At 54.8% G+C, this 24244-nt stretch overlaps 1 protein-coding gene across 8 annotated transcripts; it reads left to right on the plus strand.

Moving 5' to 3' along the window:
• The first annotated feature begins 64 nt into the window (after nt 1-64).
• Nucleotides 65-16350, plus strand: GHRHR (growth hormone releasing hormone receptor). Of its 8 annotated transcripts, none has more exons than XM_066240095.1 (16): nt 65-203; nt 2888-2985; nt 3130-3589; nt 3737-3885; nt 4478-4580; nt 4707-4814; nt 5297-5394; nt 6401-6498; nt 7637-7769; nt 9208-9361; nt 9642-9702; nt 10264-10333; nt 11005-11096; nt 11753-11882; nt 12462-12503; nt 14804-16350. In XM_066240095.1, the coding sequence occupies exons 4-16, from the start codon at nt 3829-3831 to the stop codon at nt 14972-14974; spliced, it is 1317 nt and encodes a 438-aa protein (XP_066096192.1). In that variant the 5' UTR covers nt 65-203; nt 2888-2985; nt 3130-3589; nt 3737-3828; the 3' UTR covers nt 14975-16350. The 8 variants fall into 8 exon arrangements, with proteins under 8 accessions (XP_066096192.1, XP_066096193.1, XP_066096190.1 ...); XM_066240096.1 differs by lacking the exon at nt 65-203 and adding an exon at nt 2404-2516; XM_066240093.1 differs by lacking the exon at nt 65-203 and adding an exon at nt 2433-2516 and having other exon boundaries at nt 2684-2985.
• The last annotated feature ends 7894 nt before the right edge of the window (nt 16351-24244 follow it).

Here is a 24244-nt window from a genome sequence, read left to right on the forward strand (position 1 = left end):
TGTCATCCCTTTATTCCTTTTTATGGCTGAGTAATATTCCACATTTTGTTTCTGCAGGCAGCTGCTGATGGACACTTGGGTGGTTTCCACCTTTTGGTTATTGTGAACAATGTTGCTATGAATTTTGGTTATTGTGAACAATGTTGCTATGAACGTTGCTGTAGTACAAGTATTGTTGGAGTTCCTGTTTTCAATTTTTTTTGGTATGTATGCCTGAGGGTGAAATTGCTGAGTCATATGGTCATTCCCCCACAGCTGCAAAACCATTCCACATTCCCACCAACTTGCGTGAGGATTCCAATGTCTCCTCATCAACACTTGTTATTTTCCGTTAAAAAAAAAATGTAGACATCCTGATGGGTGTGAAGTTCTATCTCATAGAGATTTGATTTGTATTTCTCAAATGATTAATGATGCTGGACTTTTTTTTTTTTCCCATGTCTATCATTTGAGGAGAAACTTCTATTCAAATCCTTTTTCCATTTTTGAATCGGGTTTATTGTTGTTGTTGATTTGTAAGGGTTCTTTATATATTGAGTATTAATTCTTTATCAGACAGATGACTTGCAAATATTTTCCCATTCCATGGGTTTTCTTTTCACTCTCTCGATAAACATCCTTCTTTATTCCTCCTCTTAAGGAAAGAGCTTTTGACTTTTCATCTCCAAGTGTGATGCTCACTGTGGGTTTTTATGTATATGGCTATTATCATGTTAGAGAAGCTTGCTCTATCCTAGCACCCTGAGTGCTTTTATATTGAAAGGGAGTTAGATGATGTCAAATGCTTTTTCTGCATCAGCTGAGATGATCACATTTGCTCTTTTTCTTCCCCTACTAAAACCCAGTATTTTGTATATGTTGCTTGGATATCTTGCTGCTAAGGCCCTGCTATTTTGTCTTGGCTGGAAAAAAAGTTTCCCAATTCTGGTATTTTGAACTCTCTCCATTTGATATAAATAGATTTATTTCATCCCTTTAATGCCCTGTAGGTCATTGTGCGAATGTATCACGTTTTATTTAGCTATTCTGTTGTTGGTGGACATTTGTGTTGTTTTCTGGCTTTACGGCATATTGTACACAATACTGCCCTCTGGGGCAAATATCCAGAAGTGGCACCTCGGGCTTGTAGGGTATGTTCATTTATAGGCACCACAGAGCCACTTGAATGCTCTTCAAAGTGGTTGTAGCAATGTTCACTCCCACCTGCACAGCATGGAGGTACCGTTTCCACACATTATTTTCCAAATGCTATATGATCGGACATTAAAAATTTAGGCAAAGTGATGGATGAAAAAAAAGTAGTCATTATTATTTTAATTCTCCTTCTTGTGGTTGTTGAGTATTAGTAATGTTGAGTATCTCTTTTTGTTTGTTGGTTCACATTTTACTTATTTTTTGAATTGCCTGTTTATCTCCTTTGCTCACTTTTCTATTGGGTTACTTTGTTTCTTTTTTCTTGATTTGTAGGTCTTATACATCTTTAAAAATATGATCTCTTTATTTGTCATTATTGGCCACAAATATTCTTTCAGTCTGTAACTTACTTGTGGTTTTACCTATTTGCCCCTTCTTAAACATGCACTCAAAAAAAAATGTTAATGTGGTCACACTTATTAACCTTTTATTTATAGTTTTCATTTTTTTTTTATTTTGAAATCTCCTTTCTTCTAAGGTCATAAAAACAATTTGTTATCATTGGGAAAAAAAATCTTATTTTTCTGTTTAATAGTGCTTTAAAACTTCTAGAACTTCTATTTAGTAAATATGAGCTAGTGATCTCATCTTATTTTTTCCTGTACAAAGACTCGATTGTTCTAAACTTATTTGCTGACAGTTCATCACTGTTACATGTGACTGTTAATGATTGTCCACTGTGGGCGGGGCTCTGCGTGAGGTACGCTGTATGGAGGCAGAATTTGAACCCTGAGTAGACACAGAGATAGTGACAGATGGGAGTTCAGTGACCCTGGCCTGTTCAGATGGGGCATGGACCTGGGGGATCCTTGGGGACCATGAAAGGTTAGGACAGGGCTTCTTAACCTACGTCCTACTGAGCTTGCGAGCCAGATAATGCGTTCTGTGGTGTGTGGGCCTATCCTGTGCATTGTGGGATGCTTACCAGCGCCCCTGGTCCCTGTCTATTACACATCAAGAGCACCTTCCCAGCCCTCCCTCCTCCTTACCCTGACCTGGACCCCTGGTTGTGGTCATGGAGACTGTGTCCAGGTATTGCCAGATGTTTCCTGGGGGATAGATTGTTTCCTGTTAAGAACTGCTAATTCAGATAATAATCATTATCGTTATCAATATCAATATCATTATCAATGATTAACCATCACTAATGCTAATGACACGGACACTAACTATCAATAGTGACTGATAAGCATATTTGTCCTTGGTCTCTTGCCTCTTCATGGCTGAGGGACAGAAGGTTCTGGCCTCCCTGTAGGTCACACCAGCTTGGGCTCTGCTCTGCCGGCCCGCGAGTCCTCCTTCCGCCTGCGGTGGGGAGCTTGGTGCGTGGGTCCCCACGTCTGAGCTCCGTGGCGTGCCGCCCATGGCATCTTGTTCACGGGGATGCACCTGCTAACGTTTCTGTGGGGGGTCGGGGGGCTCTAGGGCTTGGGATGGTTCGTGTTTTCTGTTCAATTTACTTTCCTTCAACACCTTGTTGCTAACAAAGACAGATGGAAAAATAAATCCCCGCTGATGTAAAACGACTCCTCCATCCAGATGTGGCGGGGACGAGGGACCTTCATCATTCATGGCTCGCGTCAGCTGTTAACACACCTGGTGACACCGGCGTCCAGCCCAGCGAGCTCTGGGGGTGCAGACGTCAGGGCCCTCCCAGGTACCGGACCATTAAAATGTGCTTTCAAATCCTCAGATGCTGTGCAGGCCCCAGGGTCCTTCAGAACACGGTCTCTAGCTTGGCCAACTGGGCTTCCGCGTTTCCAAGCCTGCAAGTGTAATAAAACCAATCAGGTAACAAATGTTAGAATGAACCTGAGGGGTTGGGTAAGCCCTCTCGCTCCTGCTGCTGACCACAGCCACCTTGCCACACTGGGCATGGCCCGGCCCACGAACGGCCTCGCAAGCCCCCGTTCAGCCTCATTTTCCCTGTGCCAGGAAGACTTCCGGAGACACCCTGACCAGGACCGCCCTCCTGAAGCCCAGAGCCTTGGTCTCTGCGGGCCTCCACCTCTCCATCCAGGCTGGCCTCCTTGCTGGGGACAGAAACGGGGTCCTGCTGCTGTGACAGCTGGGCCCGCCATGCAGGTGCCTCCTGTCCTCAAGTCATCCCCTCTCCTGCCCCCGCGGTTGCCCTCCCCTCACGGCTGCTGGCTGCCCACAGCCTGAGCCCGCCCTCCGGCCCGGCCAGGGGTGAGGCTGGGACCTCCAACCGAGCCAGGAGCTCCCTGGGGCGGGAGGCAGGTCTCTGGCTTCTTCTCCGAGTCTTGTTCATTTCGGGTGCGGACTCTCTGCGGAATGGGCCAGCACAGTGGCAAAGAACATTGACCTACTGGCACAAGGAGTGTCCTGTGACTGTCACCTCCTTGGGCCCTCGCTTTCAGGACAGACACACAAGGTGACTCGCAGACAGAGTGGAAGGGGGTGGAAAGGCTCCGCCCCTCCCGGCTGGGGACGTGGAGTCCCACGCAGGGCCCGGGGCAGAGCAGGGCACGGTGTCCTGTGGTCCTGGTGAATATTCAGCGGGTTCTGTCCCTTTTGTCAGCTTTTGCCTATGCAGTCGGCCATGTGAGAAAGGGAAGGAAGAGGGCCAGGACGCAGGGAGGCTGACCGAGGGAGCCCCACTGAGATCCCACCATGGACAGCAGGGCGTGGGGTGCCTGCCTCCTCTGCTTGCTGACCCCATTGCCAGTCGTGAGTAGCCAGCTCAGACCCTCCTGCTCCTTCCTAGGCTCCCAATCTGGGAGCCACCGGGGCCCAGCGTGTTCCAGCGGCAGCCTGGTGGGGTCCCCCCTGCCCTTGCCCAGCGCAGGAGTCTCCCCACCAAGCAGGAGGCACTGTGGCTTGGAGAACTGATACCTATGGCTCCCTCCTCCCCTCCCCTGCCCTCCCCTCCCCTCCCATTCCCTTCCATTCTCTTCCCTTCCCTCCTCCCCTCCCCTCCCCTCCCCTCCCCTCCTGTTCCCTCCCCTCCCTTCCCTCCCCTCCCGTTCCCTTCCCTCCCCTCCCCTCCCCTCCCGTTCCCTTCCCTCCCCTCCCTTCCCTCCCCTCCCGTTCCCTTCCCTCCCCTCCCCTCCCGTTCCCTCCCCTCCCTTCCCTCCCCTCCCGTTCCCTTCCCTCCCCTCCCTTCCCTCCCCTTCCCTCCCCTCCCCTCCCCTCCCCTCCCCTCCCCTCCCCTCCCGTTCCCTTCCCTCCCCTCCCTTCCCTCCCCTCCCCTCCCCTCCCCTCCCCTTCCTAGAAGGAGCACCCAGTTGGCGCGGCCCATCCTGTGAACTCTTTCTCGCAGGTCCTGGGCCATGTGCACCCCGAGTGTGACTTCATCACCCGGTTGAGTGAGGATGAGAGCCTGTGTCTACAGACAGCCGAGGGGATGCCCAACACCACCCTGGGTACAGGGCTTAGGAGAGAGGAGGTGGCTTCCCGGGTTCCTTTCTCTCCTCCAGCCTCTCCCGCCAGGATGCCGGACAGGGCTGCCCCCGAGGCTGACTCTGCCCTGCTCTCACCCCTCTGCCCAGGCTGCCCCACGACCTGGGACGGGCTACTGTGCTGGCCGGTGGCAGGCTCCGGCGAGTGGGTGACTCTCCCCTGCCCAGACTTCTTCTCCCACTTCAGCTCCAAGCCGGGTGAGGGTCCCGGGAGTGGTGGGGGCGGGGAGGGGAAGTGCTTTCGTCCGGTGATGCTGGAACACAGCAGACACAGCGTGAGGGCAGGGAGATGGGATTTGAACAACTTCCTCTTTTTTGGTATGACCTTGGGCAAGTTCGTCCACCTCCCTGACTCTCAGCTCCCTGACCTGTGACCTTACAGGGGGTGAGGTTTAGTGAGCACAGCACGGACCCAGGGCCTGGCACCTGGCAGTGGTTCTCTCTGTGTAAGAAATGGTGACTATAAGGCCAGAGAGGGAGGCTCCAGACTGTGTCCTAGGCAGGGGCTGGAGCCGGGCCTCTGGAGAGAAGGCTCCCCTCTCTCTGCAGCCTAGAGGGGCTGTCTGTGCAGTCTCCCAGGGCCACTCCATGGCCATGGCTCCCCGTCCCTCCCGGGGAAAGGAGAGAGGACAAGCTGTTGTGACCAGATCTCTGCTTCCCCACCTCCGCTCGCCTCCCAGGGGCGGTGACGCGGGATTGCACCATCACGGGCTGGTCCGAGCCCTTCCCACCGTACGCTGTGGCCTGCCCTGTGCCCCTGGAGCTGCTGGCCGAGGAGGTGAGGGGCGTCCTGCGGGAAGAGCACCGTGGGTGTTTGTGTCGGTGCTGGGCTGCTAGCAGTTTCAGGGTCCGCCACTGCCTCCGTAGCCAGCGTATCGGAATATCATCAGTGACAGCAGATTCCCAGAGGAGGGCAGTGTCTGGAAGCGGGGGTCTCTGGCTAATCTGCTCAAAGGTAGCAGGTGGGCCACACTGCCAGAAGGGGCAGGACCCAGAGGGCACAGTGGGAGTCGTGCTGGCCACTGTCTCCTTGGTGTACCCTCTTTGTGCCCAGGCTGCCAGGGCAGGGAGTCTTGGGTAGCTCCAGGAAAACAAAGGCTCCTTGTGGTCCTGGACGAGCTCCTTCCCTGGCTCGTCCTCAGTTTGGGGACCGTGGTGTGGACAAGTCAGGGAAGCTCCAACCCACACGTGGTCTCCGTGCCCTTTACATAGCGGGCACACCCCACCCCCCGAACTGAGCAGAGCTCTCTGAGACGCTTCCACACCCGCAATCCCATGTCTCTGCCCTCAGCCCCGCCAGGTAAAAAGCATGACTCGTCATTTTCCTGGTGAAAAGGCTGAGTCAGAGAGGGGAACCCCGTCTCTGTCTCTGGGGTCCAAGCTGGACTTTGATCCAAACTCTTGGTCAGAGGAGGACCTTTTCCCTATGACTGTCGCTGGCTGTCCCTTTTACTTGGGGACATCGTGCTCCCAAGCCGAGGAGCAAGCTTGTCAATGAGCAAGCCCAGTGTCCTCCTGCGCTCTGTCGTTCCCCGGGGGTGTGACATTTCTGCTGCTGCCTGCCCCCCAGCCCCCGGGCTGCAGGAGGGGCCGCCCCCTCGGTGACCGGCAGAGGGTCAAGCAGAGGACAGGTGAAGAACAAACACTCCGTTCGCGGACGGCGCTTGCTGTCGTCCCCACGGACACCCCTGGCCCCAGATGGGGAGTTCCGGGTTAGAAACGAGAGCTTCTCTGCTAGATCGTCTACACAGTTTCTGAGACTTTCCCATCTCCTCCCTCCCCAGAAGTCTTACTTCTCCACCGTGCAGATCATCTACACCCTGGGTCACAGCCTCTCGGTCGTGGCGCTCTTGGCGGCGATCGCCATCCTGGTGGCTCTCAGGTTCGCCGTCTGCGTCACCCGCTCCCCTTGCCGCCTCCCCGTTGTCCGCAGCCCCCAGCCCAACCCTTTGCCTGGATATTCAAGAGGTTCCCAGATCTAGGCGCTGCGGCCGTTTCTAAAGTTCCCCTTTCTTCTTTTTTTTTTTTTTTTGTATTTTTCTGAAGCTGGAAACGGGAGAGACAGTCAGACAGACTCCCGCATGCACCCGACTGGGATCCACCCGGCACGCCCACCAGGGGCTACGCTCTGCCCACCCCACCAGGGGGCGATGCTCTGCCCCTCCGGGGCTTCTCTCTGCATGACCAGAGCCACTCTAGCGCCTGGGGCAGAGGCCAAGGAGCCATCCCCAGCGCCCGGGCATCTTTGCTCCAATGGAGCCTCGGCTGCGGGAGGGGAAGAGAGAGACAGAGAGGAAGGAGGGGGGGGTGGAGAAGCAGATGGGCGCTTCTCCTGTGTGCCCTGGCCGGGAATCGAACCCGGGGCCCCCGCACTCCAGGCCGATGCTCTACCGCTGAGCCAACCGGCCAGGGCCCCCTTTCTTTCCCCACGGGCAGACCCCTTCCTGGACTCCCTCCTGCCTCTGCACCTTTGCTCACATGGGGCTTATTCTGTTTGCGTGGAATGCCTGCCTCCTGTTTTCTCAGGGTTTTCACAGCTGTCCCAGTTCAAAGCCCAGCTCCCACCCTCTTGCCTCCTCCATGCAGCCCTTCTTGACTGTTTCAATCCTTTGACCACTGGTCCTCTTAAGCCCCCCCTCCAGACTTCAGTGTCTGAGCCCCACGATCTGGCCAGTGCTGTTCTCTGTCCATCGAGATGAGCCCCGTCTCCATGATCACCCGGGGGCTCCCCTGGGCAGTATCCTGCCATTTCTGCCTCCATCCTCAGACTAGGAGCTCCCTGAAGGCAGGGACTGGAGCTCTCTCCTCCCTCACCTCCACTGAGCCCAGGACAGCGGTTGGCCAGCTGTCCTGCAAAGCTCAAACTCCAGGTCAGCCCGATCCAGTTTAAGGCAATCCAATCCAAGACAACGCAACGCTCCCCTACCCTGCTCGGCCTCCCCAACCTGCCGCCTTTGGTAGGCGCACCTGCAGTCCTCCCACCACCTTGCCCTCTAACTCACCCCTCCCCGCCCCCGCAGGCGGCTCCACTGCCCCCGGAACTACATCCACACCCAGCTGTTCACCACCTTCATCCTCAAGGCCGGAGCCGTGCTCCTGAAGGACTCCGCCCTCTTCCACGGCGAGGACACGGACCACTGCAGCTTCTCCACAGTAACCGCCCTGGTGGGGGGGGCAGGGCCGGTGGGGGCAGGCGGCCGGATTAGGGGCCTAGATGTGCCTGCCTGAGCCTTTCCAGCCCTGTTGGCTGACCTGAGCTCTGGCATTGCCAATTACAGAACAGGAAGTCGCCCCCTCTCTGGGGTCAGGTCATTCAGCCTCACGCTGTTTACTGGACCATGGTGCCAATCGTGTCATTTCCCATATTCCGCTCTCCTCTCCATATTGGGCACCTCCGCACCCCCGTTCAATAGCCTACCCGGGACCACGGTCACCCCACCCCCCAGCCTTTGCATTGCGCCCTCCCCCGAGCAGAGCACTCTTCTCTCTGGGGCGGGGTGAGGATGAGGGAGGGGCTGGGCAGAGTCAGTCCCTCTCTCCCCGGTGGGGGGAGGGGAGGACAGAATGACCCAGATCATGGGAGCACCAGGTGCAGGGAGGGAGTTGAGGACTGGGGGAGAACAAGGAGGGCTCCCAGGAGGAGGAGGCAGCTCGGGGCCTGGGTGGGCAGCTGTAACAGGGAGAAGGGGAGGGAGGACATGTCAACCAGAGGACCAGGGTGAACGAGCTCACATACAGAGGAACCTGGGGCAGGTCCAAGAAATGGGGACGTCCTCATGGGGGAGGGGAGAAGGGAGAGAGCAAGGAGAAGGAAAAGCAGAGGAAGCTGGGCGGAGTGGGGAGGCCCCGCCCGCAGAAGGGGCTCAGAAACTGTGCTGAAAACGCGCGGGTGAGCGACTGAGCAGACCAGCCGATGACCTGAATTAATGAGTGAAAGAGAGAAAGAACAATGTATACTGAGCACTATGTGCTAGGTATTACACTAAATGCTTTGCCTGTATCATCACCTTTTTTTCCCCTACATATATTTTCATTGTAGTCCCAGTTATAGATGAGGGACAATTGGCAATGTCCTCTAGCTTCTTGGGGGTGGCACTGGGACCGAGCCTGGACCATCTGAGCTCAGAGGTGGTGCTCTTGCCCCTGACAGACGAGGGAGTCCTGCACGGATGAATGAAGCCGTGGATGCCTATGAGCATGTTTGCAGGGTGCGGCCGTGCGTGAACCAGTGGTGTTCCCTGCGCACAGCTCCAGGGACTGACTTGAGCTCAGGAAAGACTGGGGGGAAAGTGCACACAGTAGCAATCCTACCCAGAGTTCCCATGCACTCCTTAGGATGAGGCTATGAGAGAGGTACTGAAAGTTTTCCTTTTATAGATAAAAAGCTAAGGCGTGGGGAGGTGACCCAGCTAATAGATGGGCAATTTGAACCCAGGCCATCGGATCCCCCATCTGTGCTCTTAACCACCACGTTATATAATAGCATCCCCTCTGGGGCAGCCCAGGTGGAGGGGGCTGGGTGGGGTGAGGAGACGTGGGTGGGGCTCCAGTGGGGGGCCCAGGTCTGAAGCACCCAGTCCTTGTGCCCCAGGTTCTGTGCAAGGTCTCTGTGGCCACCTCCCATTTCGCCACCATGACCAACTTCAGCTGGCTGTTGGCAGAAGCTGTCTACCTGACCTGCCTCTTGGCCTCCACGTCATCCAGCACCAGGAGAACCTTCTGGTGGCTGGTTCTCGCTGGCTGGGGTGAGTCCCGAGGGCTGGATTGGGCACCGTGGGTGAGGTGGAGGGCTGGGAGCTCACACAGAGTTCCCCTCAGCTCAGTGAGGGTGACCCGAAGCCCAGAGAGGGGAAGAGACACCGGTAACCCTACAGCGCGTGTCGGAGAGGAACCTCTGGGCTCTCGCCTGGTCCTGCCTTCACCGAGCCCTGTGTGAGGGGCAGTGGTGGCAGCCGGTGATGGCTGGGCTCTAATCGAGGCTGTAGACCCCGCCCTCATGTCCCTGTCCCCTCTCTCCCCTCACAGGGCTTCCCCTGCTCTTCACTGGCACATGGGTGGGTTGCCAGTTGGCCTTCGAGGACGTTGCGTGAGTCTGAGCGACCTCTTCATCACACCTGTCCCAAGTTCCCAGGGGGCGTGGGCCGGACAGTCAGGCACCTGTTCTCCAAGCCGGGGGTGGGGGAGGAGGAGGAGGAGCCCTGGTCCTGCGTCAGGAACTCCCCCGGCCTGGCAGGGGCATGGTAGATGCGGAGGCAGTCCGTGGATAGCCAGGAGGGACCAGAGCCCGGGTGGAAGGGGGTCTCGGATTCTTAGGACTTCTGGGCTCAGGAGAGGGGGGTGTAAGTGGGGGCCCCCTGGGGATGGGAAGTGCGTGGCCAGCAAGAAGACAGCAAACAAGCTGGTTTCCCCAGAGCTTCCCCGTCTAGGGGGAGAGGACCAGTGAGCCCAGCATGGATTGGGGTGCCCCTCTAAAGGGGGCCCAACTCTCTGAGGGAAAAGATAGGCTACGTGGGAGGTGGAGGGAGGCTGGGAGGCTCCCGTGCCAGGGACAGAGCCAGGAGGCCGGCAGGCAGAGCATGGGGAGAGGGGGGTGCCTGGCTTTCCACAGGAAAGGGCCCTGGTCAGCCCTGGCCTGTCCCCTCCCCAGGTGCTGGGACCTGGGCGACAGCTCCCCCTACTGGTGGATCATCAAAGGACCCATCATCCTCTCTGTTGGGGTGAGTCCCTGGGGCCAGTGTCCTTGCTTTTACCCAGCCAATGTCTCTGGGCCCACCAAGGAGCCGTACACGGTAGGACGCATGGCTCCTGGCTGTGAGGCCCTCTCTGGGCCTCAGTCCCATTGGTGAAACCAGGCGGGCGGGTGGCCCCTTGCCACTCAGAGTTTGGAAGAATCTGGTGGCCTGGTGGCAGCTCATCTAGTACTGCAGGGAGAGGCTGAGTGGGCAAGGGGGCGGGGACCACTGCCGCTGACACCCCCACCTGCTCCCTGGAGGCCAGCAGGGTGGCCAGGCCTGGTGTGCGTGGCCTCGGGGAATGCACCCATCTTCCCAGTTCAGTGATTGTGCAGAGTGAAGGCCACCTACCTGCTTTGTGCCAGAGAAGCCCCGGGGAGGTGCTGACTGCAGGACGGCAAGGCCCGGCCTCCCACTCTCGATCCCAGGACAGAAGGGGGAGGGGCCCCTGAGCCCCTGCCCTCTGACGTGGGCACGTGGGCACTCCCCGTCTCCGGGCTGCAGGTCCTCGAGCGACCAACCACCTGTGCCTCCGTCCACCTGCACAGCCCTGTGTCTCAGGGTCTGGAGTGTCTGCTTCCCAAAGAGGCTCACCCCAGGCCGCCAGGGCCACCCCCTGACCCTTGCCTTGCGCCTTCCTGCACCTCTACCTCCAGGTGAACTTCGGGCTATTCCTCAATATTATTCGCATCCTGCTGAGGAAACTGGAGCCAGCTCGGGGCAGCCTCCGGGCCCAGTCTCAGTACTGGTAATGTGTGTGCCCGGGGCGGGCGATTCTGGGACATAACTGGAGCGGCAGGAGGTGGTTCTGTTTTATGCACAATCAGGCATCTATGATCCTGGCCTGTGTGCCTCCCCATGTTCCCAGAGACAGAATAGATGTGGTCCCTGCCTTCCGGAACGGCAGTAGGTGGTTCTGTTTTATGCACAATCAGGCATCTATGCTCCTGGCCTGTGCATCTCCCCATGTTCCCAGAGACAGAATAGATATGGTCCCTGCCTTCCAAATCATAGCACAGGAAGGACAGAGGCTCCAAACAGTCAGTTACCAGACCAAATAGGTTGATGAGTGCTGGGATCAATTTCTAACAGAGCCTACAGAAGGAGATCCTTTCTTTCTAGATGGGAGGTGTGGGGGGATATGGTCAGGGAAGACTTCCTGGAGGAAGTGGTCTTTGAACTAGACTTTGAAAGATGCATAACCTTTGACTTGATTAAATTGAGACAAGGGCATTTGGCACAGGACTAGCAGAATCCGGGGCTCAAAGTAATGAGGCCCAGGGTGCAGGTGGGGAGGATGACGTTCCCCAGGGTGTAGAGTCGCTACGCCGAGCTGGTGGGCAAGGGACAGGTGGGAATTTGAAATTCCAGCCTCGGGAGCATGAGGCTTCTCTTCTCTTGCAGGCGTCTCTCCAAGTCAACTCTTTTCCTCATCCCGCTGTTTGGAATTCACTACATCATCTTCAACTTCCTGCCTGACAGTGCTGGCCTGGGCATCCGCCTCCCCCTGGAGCTGGGACTGGGCTCCTTTCAGGTGAGGCCCATACAGGTGCTCTCTCTGGGTCCCTGGGCAGGAGGAAGGGGCTGCTGCCCACAGGCCTGACTGACTTCACGACAGCATGAGGCCTGCTGGGCTGGCTGTTCTTCCTTCCAGCCGCTCATCTATTCCCTTAACTATCTGTCTGTTTTCCATCTGTCCACCTGCCAACCCATCCATCCATCCATCCATCCACCCACATATTCACCCACCCACCCACCTATCTACCTACTCATCTATCCATCCACCCATCTACCCACCCAATCTATTCAACATTTACTCAGCACCTATTATATGCCAGGCTCTGTGCTCAATATTGGGGGATTGACAGATAAAGAAAATCAGAGAATAGGACCAACAGGACAGACTTGGCACACTTGCTATAACGATTACATGCGACAATGGCCTGGCACATATTAAGTAACACAACTACCTTCCTTTTTCCTCAAAGCCCTGGCTCAAACCACAGCCTGGGAGTGGGGATCGAGTGGGGGGGAGGGAGAGGTAGTAGAAAGGCCACACACACCTAAGGCTGGGCCGAGCTATTCTGATGGGTCATTTCTTTCTGGCCCACAGGGCTTCATTGTTGCCATCCTATATTGCTTCCTCAACCAAGAGGTATGTGACTCTCTGGGCTATCCTTACTCACTGAGCCTTCCCTCCCACCTCAGACCCCCTATCTCTGGCCCAGGTCCTGTAGATCCTAGCTCAGGTCAAACCTTGACTACTGGGATCCTTTGTAGGCGTCTATCCCTGAGCTCCTGGATCAAGCTGAACCTGAATGCTTCCTGTAAACATCTCTTACTCATCCCTCCTCTGGTCTGGGCCAAGTTGACTCTCTATTCAGCAGGATATGGAGGAGGCCTTTTAGGAGCAGAAGAGGGATTCAACGGTGGGCTCTGTGCTCCTAAAGTTGAACAGAAGGGAGAGGAATTAAGCCACCTCCAGGAAAAGGGGGGGGGAGAGTAAAGAGACAGAAGAACCAAGAAGACAGAGGTAGATATATAGGGACCTAGGAAGAAAAGAGTTGGATGACAAAACTGGAAGAACGATAGAAAGCAGAGCCAGGGACACACACACACACACACACACACAACCCGAAAGAGAGAGACACATAAAGAACAGCTCAGAGGTGGACACACACGCAGAACAGATGAACAGATGGTGTCAGTGCACATGGAGAAATATGGAGAGATTGTAGAGGCGAGCCAATGAAAACATCCCACCCAGCAGTCACCTCACATTTTTTTTCCTTAGGGCAGAATTGCTTTGTGGGGAGAGGTGGGAGAACTGAACTCTGTGCCCCAACATCCAGGCCCTGTGCCGTGTGCAGAGGCAGAGCCATGGGCTCCCTCTAGTGGCCGCGGGTTGGTTCTGGGCTCTGTGTTCTGCTGGAGACCTGGGTGCATGTGCCTGTCCCCCCAGCTGTGGGGCACTGCTCTCCCCTCACCTGCCACTTCTGTGTCTGACTGGCTCCCTCTCTTCTGACACTCTTCACTCCCACCCCAGACTCTGCACTGCAGTAGCTGATGGGCCCTGAGGACGCAGGGAGAGGCTGGGGACAGCCCCAGCTGAAGCAGGTGGGGCCAGGGAAAGGGGATTCCACAGAGCTCCTGGATCAAGCTGAACCTGAATGCTTCCTGTAAACATCTTTTACCCATCCCTCCTCTGGTCTGGCCCAAGTTTACTCTCCATTCATCAGGATATGGAAGAGACCTTTTAGGAGCAGAAGAGGGATCCAGGGTCAAGGACTCTGTACCAGAAAGCAGTGTTGGGGACCAGTATGGTTGGGGACCATACTTCTGGTGATGGGCAGCTTACTACCTATGAATAGCTCTTTCTGTTGTCAGACAGCTCACCTGGACATTGAACAGAAATCTGACTCCTTTGGTTTTTCACCCCCGCCTAAGTTCAGCCCCGTGAGGGAGGTCACAGCCTCTCAGCTGCCCTTGCCCCGACAGCCTCTTGGCGATGTGACGGTACAGACATCCCCCTCTGTGCCTCCCAGGCCACTCTTCTTTCTGCTACTGTCATTCTTCTCAACTACAGATCCTCAGACAGTGTGGAGTCCTCTCTCCCTTTAGGTCATGTCCTCGGGACAGATTCCTGAGTGGCACAGTTCAGCTCAATGAGCAGCAATAGGGCTGAACCCCAGAGCAGGGGATGATCTAAGGCAGTGGTCTCCAACCCCCGAGGCCAGGAACCAGTACCGGTCTGTGGGCCATTTGGTACCGGTCCGCAGAGAAAGAATAAATAACTTACATTATTTCCGTTTTATTTATATTTAAGTCTGAATGATGTTTTATTTTTTAAAAATTACCAGATTCCCTCTGTTACATCCGTCTAAGACTCACTCTTGACGCTTGTCTCGGTCACGTGATACATTTATCCATCCCACCCTAAAGGCTGGTCCGTGAAAATATTTTCTGACATTAAACCAGTTCGTGGCCCAAAAAAGGTTGGAGACTACTGATCTAAGGTATTCAGGGAGGACAGAGTAGTTACCTGGCAAGAAACTCAAGAAAGCACCCATAAATATCTTTATCTGGACCCAGACAACAGCAATGCTAAGAGAAAGGAGCTAAAGGGAAGAGCCAGAAATATACACAGGAAGGAGGAAGTAGTATCCTTGAGAGGCAGTACTTAGCAGTGGCTATGGCCACCCATAGGTTTTCCTGCCCGAGAAGCCCCTGTTTCTGTTTCTTCTGTCTGGTCTCTCCCTGCACTTTCCTGGGGTTGAATAAAGCAGTGGCAGTAGGACCTTTCTAACATCTTCCCCCTTGTCCCTGGAGGTGAGGACTGAGATCTCACGGAGATGGCATGGCCATAACCCTGAGCTTCTGCCAGCCCGGAGGACCCATCCCAAGTGGACGATGCCTTTCCGCTCAGGGGCTAAAGTGCTGACATCTGTGTGCTAGGCTGGCCACATCCTGTGCTTGGAATCCACACCCGAACTGCACCCACCATGTTCCGGAGGAGTTGGACCGACACCCCCCGGGGAGCCCTCAGTCCACACCCCCACCCAAGCTGCTGCCCAGCCCTGGGCAAGGCGGCCCTTCTTCCCTGTCCTGCCCCTGCCTCTTTTCTAGGTCCTTGTGTATTTAATTCTGATTCCCCTGGTCACTCCATATCTGTTCCCCTAGTGTCCGGGCCATAGCCCGAGGCCAGAGGAGCCAATGAACTTGTAGATGAATAGATACCCGTGTGAGTGAACACCTGGGTCTCCCAGCAGAGATCTACCACCGCTGTTCAGATCTCTGGTGTGCACAGTGAGCATATCATTCCTCAGTTCATGTGACATCGCCATCACTTGTCTGTGCAAAGTCTTCTTGTTTAATTTACTTCTGAAATGGATTGTCCTCTGCTCCCATTCCCTCCTCCCACAGACAGACATTCCAATGTGTTTAATGTGAACATTTGCATTTCTGGGTGTTCTTGGAAATATGAGTCGTTCTGTGTGTCTGCTCCTTTAAATTACACACACGCTGTCAGTTACACGCCTGACATTCCCCTGCTAACGCCTTCTCCTCCGTGCTAGGTTTTACGAGGTCCCCGATGTCCCCCAGGGTGCCGTGTGCTCATCTGGTCCCTTGCTTTGACAGCTGTATGGTGCCACACGGTGTCACTGCCCATGTGTGACCCGCCCTGTCTCCCCCTCCTTCTAGGCAGCTGCCCCCCTTGTAGACCTGTGAGTAGAAGTACCCAGGCATCAGTTACGGCTTTTCTCGGCTTTTCTTGATGTGACGGTAGTGACAGATTGCTCTGCAGGATGCCGCGGAGTCTGCACTCCCACCAGCTGCTCCGCCAGCACTTGGCCTTACCCAGCTTTTTAATGTTTGCAAGTCAAATGGGTTTCAAGTGCCATCGCAGTTGTTTTCATTTGCATTTGTCAGATGACAGTGAGTGAGCATCTCTCCTTGTGCCTATTAGCCTTTTGGGTTTGTGTTTCTGGAAATGGCGTGGGTCCCTTTACAGATTTTTCTCTGGGCAGGAGAGTCCTCGATTCTAGGAATTTCTCTTATGTCCTCTCCACGGTGTTCCTTCTCGTGCCCCCAGCCTGATGTGGCCCCTAATATAACACATTGTCACGGTCCGTCCCTCCCCCGTCCCCTTCCTCGGCAGGAGGGAAGAACGTGAGACTGGGCGTTGTCCTGGGGGACATGTTTGTGGACTGATGGGGCTGCAGGGAGATTTCAGGACGGAGAACAGGCAGAAATGGATAACGTGGGTCAGAATGAAATCTCTCCCTTTCTTGGTCTACCCAAGGCAGGTCTGTCCTGCAAACTCAGCCCCATCCGCTGGCCTCCAGGAAGCCTTCCCTGATGTCCCTCCTCTGATGAACACCCTCCTCCCTTATGACCACAGGGGTTCGCAGCCTGTGGGACAAGGTGCAGCCACACGACACCCACCGTCACATTGTCGGCTGTGCAACCGCGGTCTTAAAACCCTGCCTTGCTTTCCTTCCTCGGCCTCAGTAGGAATTACGTGAAAGTAATTCCTACTCATTGTAGGGCATTTGGGAGCTCGCGAAGGACTTTAAAAAAGAAAAAAAATCATCCATAACCTCATTAACCAAAGAAAATCGCCATGGATATTTTTGTATGTTTTTTTGGAAAAATGTTTCTATACATTTTTGAAACATCTTGAGATCATAGTATTATATTTATAAATTGGTACCTTGTTTCATAGGCTTAAAATGAACACACGCAATATAAAAGCGTCCTGTGAGCCCATGAAAAGATGCTCAATATCGTTAGTCGTTGGGAAGACGCAAATCAAAACCGCAGCGAGATGCCGTTTCACACCCCCTGGGATGGCTAAGGGGAAAGCAAGAGACAAAATCGAGTGTTGATGAGGACACAGAGCAATTGGAACTCACGTATTGCTGGTGATAATGTCAAATGGCAAAAAGTCTGGTGGTTCCCGAGAAAGTCCAACACTGAGTTACCATATGACCCAGTAAATCCACCCTTAGGTTGGTAGGCAAGAGAACTGAAGCCATATGTCTATACAAGGACTCGTACATGAATATTCATGGCAGCGTTATTCATAATGGCCAAATGTCCATCGACTGGTGAGTGGATAAACAAAATGAGGTATAGCCACCCAATAGAATATTATTCTATGATAAAACAAAAGAGAATGGAATCCTTGATACATGACACCAGCGTGGATGAACCCCTGAAAAACGTCGTGTTGAGTGAGAGAAATTAGCTACAAAAGGCCACAGGTTGTATGGTTCCAATTTACTTGAAATGTCCAGAATAGGCAAATCCATCGAGGGAGGCGGTAGATGAAAAGTTTCCGGGGGGCTGACCGGAGGGCAAAATGGGGAGTGATTGCTGATGGGCGTGGCGTTTCTCTTAGGGGTGATGAAATGTTTTAAAATTAGACAGTGGTCATGGCTGCACGCTCTGTACCAAAAACCACTGACTGGTACACTTTCAGGAGGTGAAATGTATGACGTGAATTATATCTCAGTAACATTGTTATTAAAAAGAGGAAACACATGGTTGCTTCAGAATACCTCTTGTTCTGCTATGTAATTTGTGAAGTCTATTAATAGTCTTTATTCAGCTGGTTCATTATTCGACAAATCTGTTGGTGGAGGTCGCTCTCCCAATATTTTAAAACAAACAAATAAATAAAAGGGGTTTTTTTTTTGCCTCCATTCTTCATGTACACCTTAAAAAGATAAAAACTTCATAAGAAACTCTTTGTCCTGGAAATTTTGAGCCAATGTCATGCACGTGGTAAGTCTTGATTCCTGTTAGCAAATTGCCTTCAAGAAAAGCTGGCCCAGGTGTTCTTGTTTAAGCTGCTGTGTGAGTGCTGTTTCTCTGCATCGTTAGTAACATCTTTGTCAGCCTGATAGGGTGGTCCCTCTGAGTTTAACTGCGATTAGTAGTCATGTTAGCAGTCAGTGTTTGCAGTGAGTCCGGGATTAGTGTTGGGCGGTGGAGTTGAGATGAGCAATGCTCAATTTAGCCACCAGGTGGCAGAATAACTGCGGCCAAGGACCCTGGCTGGGCTGACGATGCTCCCTGGAGGAGGCCCTGACACTAGAGGTGGAGGCAGGACTCCCAGGGCCAGGCCTTGGTCACAGGGAGCCAGCATCGAGGGGAGGAAGCTCCTGGAAGAGGAGAGGAATGGGACGCAAAGACTCCAGTCTGGGGTAGGAAGAAGCTGATAATAAGAGAGCTGAAGAGACAGGAGAACTGGTGCTCAATGGAGTGGTCTCCATACAGGGCTCAGAGCAGAAGCAGGTTCCCCGGGGCCCCTGGTTTTGTCCAGGGAGAGCGGGATTTCCCATCATGCTCTGCAGCATCTTCCTACCCGCCTCTACCCAGGTGCTGAAAGGAACTCCCTAAAGGGAAGGCAGAAACTTCCTCCTGCTGTGGCCAGCCAATGTTTCTCTACAGCAGGGGTCCCCAAACTACGGCCCCCGCGGGCCCCATGCGGCCCCCTGAGGCCATTTATCCGGCCCCCGCCGCACTTCCGGAAGGGGCACCTCTTTCATTGGTGGTCAGTGAGAGGAGCATAGCTCCCATTGAAATACTGGTCAGTTTGTTGGTTTAAATTTACTTGTTCTTTATTTTAAATATTGTATTTGTTCCCGTTTTGGTTTTTTACTTTAAAATAAGATATGTGCAGTGTGCATGGGGATTTGTTCATAGTTTTTTTTTATAGTCCGGCCCTCCAACAGTCTGAGGGACAGTGAACTGGTCCCCTGTGTAAAAAGTTTGGGGACCCCTGCTCTACAGTGTGGGGAGGAGGAAGTGAGAATAAAAGTGAGGAGCTCATTGCCCATCCTTGGAAAACTCGCAGAAATGTTGGGGAAATCTCCAGTGATGGGCCGTAACCTGGAAGTGAATGAGAACAGGTGTGTGGGGCTCAGACCCTGGGCAGTGGAAGCTCAGAGGACAGAGTGTGGGTGAGGGCAGGAACAGCCAGGGAAGGCTTCCCGGAGGAGGGGACTCAGGCTGGTTATTCAGACCCTAGAACCCCACTATGTCTAGCGCCACCATCTGCTGGGCAGGAAGCAAGACTATGGCTGATCTCAGGTTGGGGAGCAATGCTTTTAGGAAGGGTCTGGCAGGAAAGCGTGGTGGGCATTAACACCCAGACTTTGCTCTTAAGGGTGTTCCTGGGCATTCCCGTTAGGTCTCGGGCTCTGCTGGGCCACCCGTTCATTCAGTTGGCAGGTGTTTGCTAAGTGGTTGCTGGAGCCTCACAGCACAGCTGCCAACCACACAGAACATGCGTGCTCAGGGGCTTAGGGTTTGGGAGAGAGCAACAGGAGGAAGCCGGCGCAGGTGGAACTGAGTTTCTGGTAAGCATGGTGGCGAAGGCGTTTGGCTTTTCCGGTGTTCCGTGCTCGGTGTCCTGGTGTGAACAGGTTGTGTGGGAAATTCGCCACAGTGGTTTCCCGGTGTGGGGTGGCCGCTCCTCCTGGCTGCACCCTGGAGACAGGTGAGCTCCCAAAAGTCCTCGAACACATTGTGCTTCTGCTTAGCCCAGCGTGAGTGGTCAGGGTGTCTGCAACAGGGAGCCCTGACTCGCCCACCCTGCTGCTGGCCTCTGCACTCACCAGGAAGGCAGGCTCATCTGTGGGGGTGCAAGAGGGCAGTGGGGGGTCTCGACCAGAATGAAGAGGGTGGGAAACAGTCATGGAACCATTAGGAACAGGGCTGCTTTCAGAGCTGGGGCCGGGTTTTGGAAACCAGCAAGAAGCTGTAAACCGCAGATATCTGGGACTTTTTTTTTCTTTCTTTGAGAGTCTGTGTTCTCTTTTCTGTGTGAGTCTATGAGTGGATATCTCTGTTCTGGCGTCCCCCCTGCTCTGTCTCTCTCTGTGTCTCTGTGTGTGCCTGTGTCTCTGTCTCTGTGTCTTCCTCTCCCTGTCTGTGTTTCTCTCGCTGCCCTTGTCTCTCTGTTTCTCTTTATCTCTGTTTCTGTCTCTCTCTCTCTTTCCTCTTTCTAAGGCCCCGGCTTCCAGCTGTGAGACGTGACAGAACAGTCCATCGGGCAGCTGGCCTGTCTCTGTGATACTGGACATCTGGGTCCTGGGGTTGTCCGGAGGTGGCTGGAGCTTGTCGTGTGCGTGCAGATGGCCAGCTCCACCATCTGTCGGAATTCTCCTCTCGTTCCCTCCACCCCTCCCCCATAACCGCGTCTCTTTCTCCTTCCTCCATCTTCCCGCAACCCCATAGGGCCATTCTAGTCCCACGCATCCCTTCCAGAGACAGGGTGTTATATGTGTGTGGAGAGGGGAGGGTCCTGGGGATGGCAGGTGACACAACCTAACCCAGGTGCACAGCCCTTCCTTGCAGATGCCCCAGGCGTGGGACAGGCAGGCAGGTGGAGGGGAGGGGTCTGATGGGTTGACTGGCAGCTGTTTCTCTGCCTCGAGGTGTTGCATAAGCAGCCGCAGCCCTGCGCACATTCCCATGGTTACGAGATGAGAGAGGCTGGCTGTGGTGGCATCACCATGGCACCCGCGTGGCTCACAGCTCAGGCATGGCACGGGCACAGAGCAGCTCTGGGCTCTCACTGGACAGAGCTCTGCCAGGCAAAGTCCCTCCCGGACATCCATCGGCCTGCGGAGTCAGATGGGAGGCAGAGGGCCCCGTGCCAGTCGCAGGGGATGGGGGAGGGGGCTTCAGTGTCTCAGCCCAGCAACCATGGGAACGAACTGGCCTCACACACCAGCTGACTCAGCTGACTCAGCACAGGCCCACCTGGAGCTCAGTCCCGGCCTTGACCCCAGGCCTAGCCCCAGCCATTTCTGCTGCCCCTTGATCAACCTGAACTCGGGCCCAACTGGAACCCTAGCCGCTCAGCCTCGACCCTCACTTGGGCCCTGCAGGAATCTTGCCTTTGACCCTAGTGTAAAGTATTTTTCCCCGCCGAGAAGAAAGGGAGAGGGCTAGGAGCCACCAAGTGTGGAATAGCAAAAGGCTTTATTGAGTACAGAGCACACATCCCGCCTGGCAAGGTGCCCTGGCCCCCGAGGTAAGATGGAGGCTGGGGAAGTTGCATGGATTAAACCGCGTGGGAGATATTTAAAGGGGTCCCCCTAGGGAAGTCGAGCTAACATGACGTGGTGAAATCCCACTGGCTGGTAGACGGTTGCTTTTTTCCAAATGGTTCCTGTGAAGCCTCTCCTGGAGCAGTTGGTTGTGGGCGGTCCTAGCCAAAGTTCGCGGGTCTGGGTTCCCCACGTGACCATCCCCCATTATCCACCGACCTTACACCTAGTCCTTGCCGTCGTCTTCTGATCTCGCTGGGGCCAGGCCTGGGGAATTCACGGAGTGGAAGGGAAATCAGAAGACCTAATCCCTGCTTTGGGGAGTTGGATGCGTGCTGAGAACAGAGGCCCTGGGACTCAGGCCAGCAGGGCTGTGGGGTTCAAATGTCAGGGGTCAGCTGTGGGGCAGAACAGTCAGAGAAGTCCTCCTGGCAGAGACAGTAGGGCGTTGGGCCTAAAAGGATGAGTAGTATTTGAAGAAAGAAAGGATCTGGGAGGAGGAGCAGCTGGCTCCTGTTGGATTGAATTAGATCTTCTAAAAAAGAGCTTATCTGTGTGTGTGTAGAGCTTTCTTGGGGTTTCGTTCTGTGTCGGTGCCCAAGAAGCGGCCTGGAGGAGAGGGCCCGGGTAGGTTAGCAGGGCCCCTGAGCGGGAGCTTTGCACGTCCTGACAACAGCCTGGGGGGGGGGGGGAGGTCTGCACACAGGGCCCACGAATGTACCCCTCGCGAGCCTAGGGTCCTGGTCCAGCGTGTCCCTCACACCCCCGTGTGGGCGTCTAGGCTTCCCTCACGTAGTTGGCCACAGGCCAGCGTCTCCTGCTGGTCCCCAGTTCCTTGCCTGTCGGCCACATCTGCCCAGGAGCTCATGCCCGAGGGCAGGGGTAATTCCTGAATCTCCGCTAGGAGCTTCTCAGCCTCAGAACTGCTACGTGTGCTGAGGCCTCAGGGCTCCTGCGACACACCTACTGTGGCCCTTCCAAGGCCTGACCCACACAGGGATGACGCCGCTCAATCCAGGCACTCGCCCGTCCCATGGCTGTCCCATGAGGCTCGGGGAAAACAGGAAAGTTCCTTTCCAGGGTCTGCATGGCCCTCTGTGGGCTGGACCAGCCCACCCCCACCCTCACCTTTCACCCTGCCCCCTGCTCTGCCATGGCCACACCCACCTGACCTTGGTCCCTGCTCTGGCCTGGCCACACCCACCTGACCCTGATCCCTGCCCCTGCTCTGCCATGGCCACACCCACTTTACCCTGGTCCCCGCCCCTGCTCTGGCCTGGCCACACCCACCTGCTCAAGGTTCCCGCCCCCACCCCGCCAGGCTGCGCTTACTGCAGCACAACTGCCGTTTTCCATGGCTGCTGTCCTGCTCCATTCCCTAGTCAGTGCCAATGTCACCACCACAGAGAGGCCGACCCTGATCTCCCAGGGACTGTGCTCGCTGTCACGTTGCGTTTCCTTGTTGTATTTCCTTCAGGCGCTCAGCAGTAATTGCAACCGCGTCTCATTATTCACGGCAGTTATGTTCTGTACAGCCTCCGGAACACTGCGTTAGCAAACGCAGAACCATAGTTCCTCGGAGAAACGCGGCGTGGGGTTCCTGGAAGCCTGTGGTCACAGCGATTTTGTCAACTGATTAGTACATACCCTTGTTTGTTGTGTATAGACGCCTTATTTAATAACCAGATGCTCCTGGACCTACGACAGGGTTATGTCTGGACAAACCCATCCATCATACGCTGAAAATATTGTAGGTTCAGAATGCGTTTAACGCACCTGACCTACCAGACATCGTAGCTTAGCCCGGCCTCCCTTAAACATGCTCAGAACACTTTCATCACCCTATGAAATAACCTTGTTTCATCTCAGGAGTCATCGCCTTCCTCCTCTTCTCACCACAAGTAGGAGCCGCAGGTGGGCATTTTGCAGATGTGATGGGGGATGAAGAACAACCAAAATCGCGGACAGCACAGGACACTGTAGAGTATGCGCTGCTGACCCTCGTGATCGCGGGGCTGACGGTGAGCTGCCCCTTGCCGCCTCTGCCCGGCGTCACGGGACAGCATCGCACCGCAGGGCTCTGGCCTGGGAAAGAGCCATCTTCACAGTTCAGAATTCCAAGCACAGTTTCTACTTAACACATGTCGCTTTCACACCATCATAGAGCAGAACAACTGTCAGTCCAGCCGCCCTCAGTCAGGACGGCGAGGGTATCGTTGGTTCATCCACAGGGGACTCGTGGCCAACAGCACTGTATGTATCTCGTGGTGGAACGAAGCTTACGTGGCAGGCGTACTTTCTCCGTTAAGGCACACGTACGTCCCAGCCTTCTCACACGTAGGAGCGCCAGACAGCACTTTAGCACGAAGGCGCCCCTTGAACCAGCAAGATCACCACTGAAAAGTCCCCCAAATGAGGAAAACCCAGCACTACATAAACCACGAACGGGACATTCGTTTACAGCGTGGGAGCTGAAACAAGGAGGCAAAGCGTTGCTTTGTGGGCCCTCAGCTGGGACCTCAAGGTCTTTGCCCCTCTGTACATGTCTGAGAATGTGGTGAGCCCTGACTTTGGGGGCACTATTAACGGTCAGCTAGGAGGCAAATTCACAAGGCTGAAATCTTGCAAATAATGAAGACCAACTCTACACCGTAAGGGTTCATGTTTATTATCAGACTTCCCTTTGTCCTATTCACCGCTGACCCCAGGGTCAAGGTCAAGATTCACAGATGTCTCATAAATATTTGTCAATTGACACTCACACAGGTACACATGCACACACATTTACACACCTATGCACTCACACACAGAGTTCTTAAGAGGTGTCAAAGCAGAAAAGATGGGCCATCTCTTTTTCTAGTACTTCTCCTTCCGGGAGGCGGGGAGAGAAGGAGGATTCTACAAGGAAGGTGCAGGTGAGAATCCTGGTCCTAAACCTTCCCTAACCCTGTCCTCTCCCTCATTCAGACCTGTCAGCCGCCACAGAGAAGGTCGTGTGTGCAGCCTGGCGAGGTCCCCTGGGTCCCGGTCTTGGGAGATGGTGCGCGTGGGCACGTGTGTGGGCATGGGCTCCAGCCTGCCCTGATGAGGCCGCTGACTTCCTAGCAGCTGCAGTGCTTGCCACACTGACAGGCCCATAATCACGGGAAATTACCCAGCGCAGAACTAAAATTGAGGCTGCTGCTGCGGCCACGAGACCCGTTTACAAAGACAAGCGCCCGAAAGAGCCCCGGGAGGACGCCGTGCTGAGCGCTGGGGCTTCTGGGGTGGACCGGGGTGTGGCCCGGGCAGAGAAGCCCGGGGGAGAGGAGGACAGCTGCTTGTGTTG

Source organism: Saccopteryx bilineata, chromosome 7 (genome assembly GCF_036850765.1).
Source record: "Saccopteryx bilineata isolate mSacBil1 chromosome 7, mSacBil1_pri_phased_curated, whole genome shotgun sequence".
Taxonomy (NCBI): Eukaryota; Metazoa; Chordata; class Mammalia; order Chiroptera; family Emballonuridae; genus Saccopteryx; species Saccopteryx bilineata.

Bases quoted from the DNA above. Each gene is read 5' to 3' on its own strand.
- GHRHR (XM_066240095.1), top strand. From the start codon at position 3,829: ATGGACAGCAGGGCGTGGGGTGCCTGCCTCCTCTGCTTGCTGACCCCA. The intron at 3,886-4,477 runs GTGAGTAGCCAG...TCTTTCTCGCAG, and splicing joins TGCTGACCCCATTGCCAGTC to GTCCTGGGCCATGTGCACCC. The intron at 9,703-10,263 runs GTGAGTCTGAGC...TCCCCTCCCCAG, and splicing joins TTGGCCTTCGAGGACGTTGC to GTGCTGGGACCTGGGCGACA.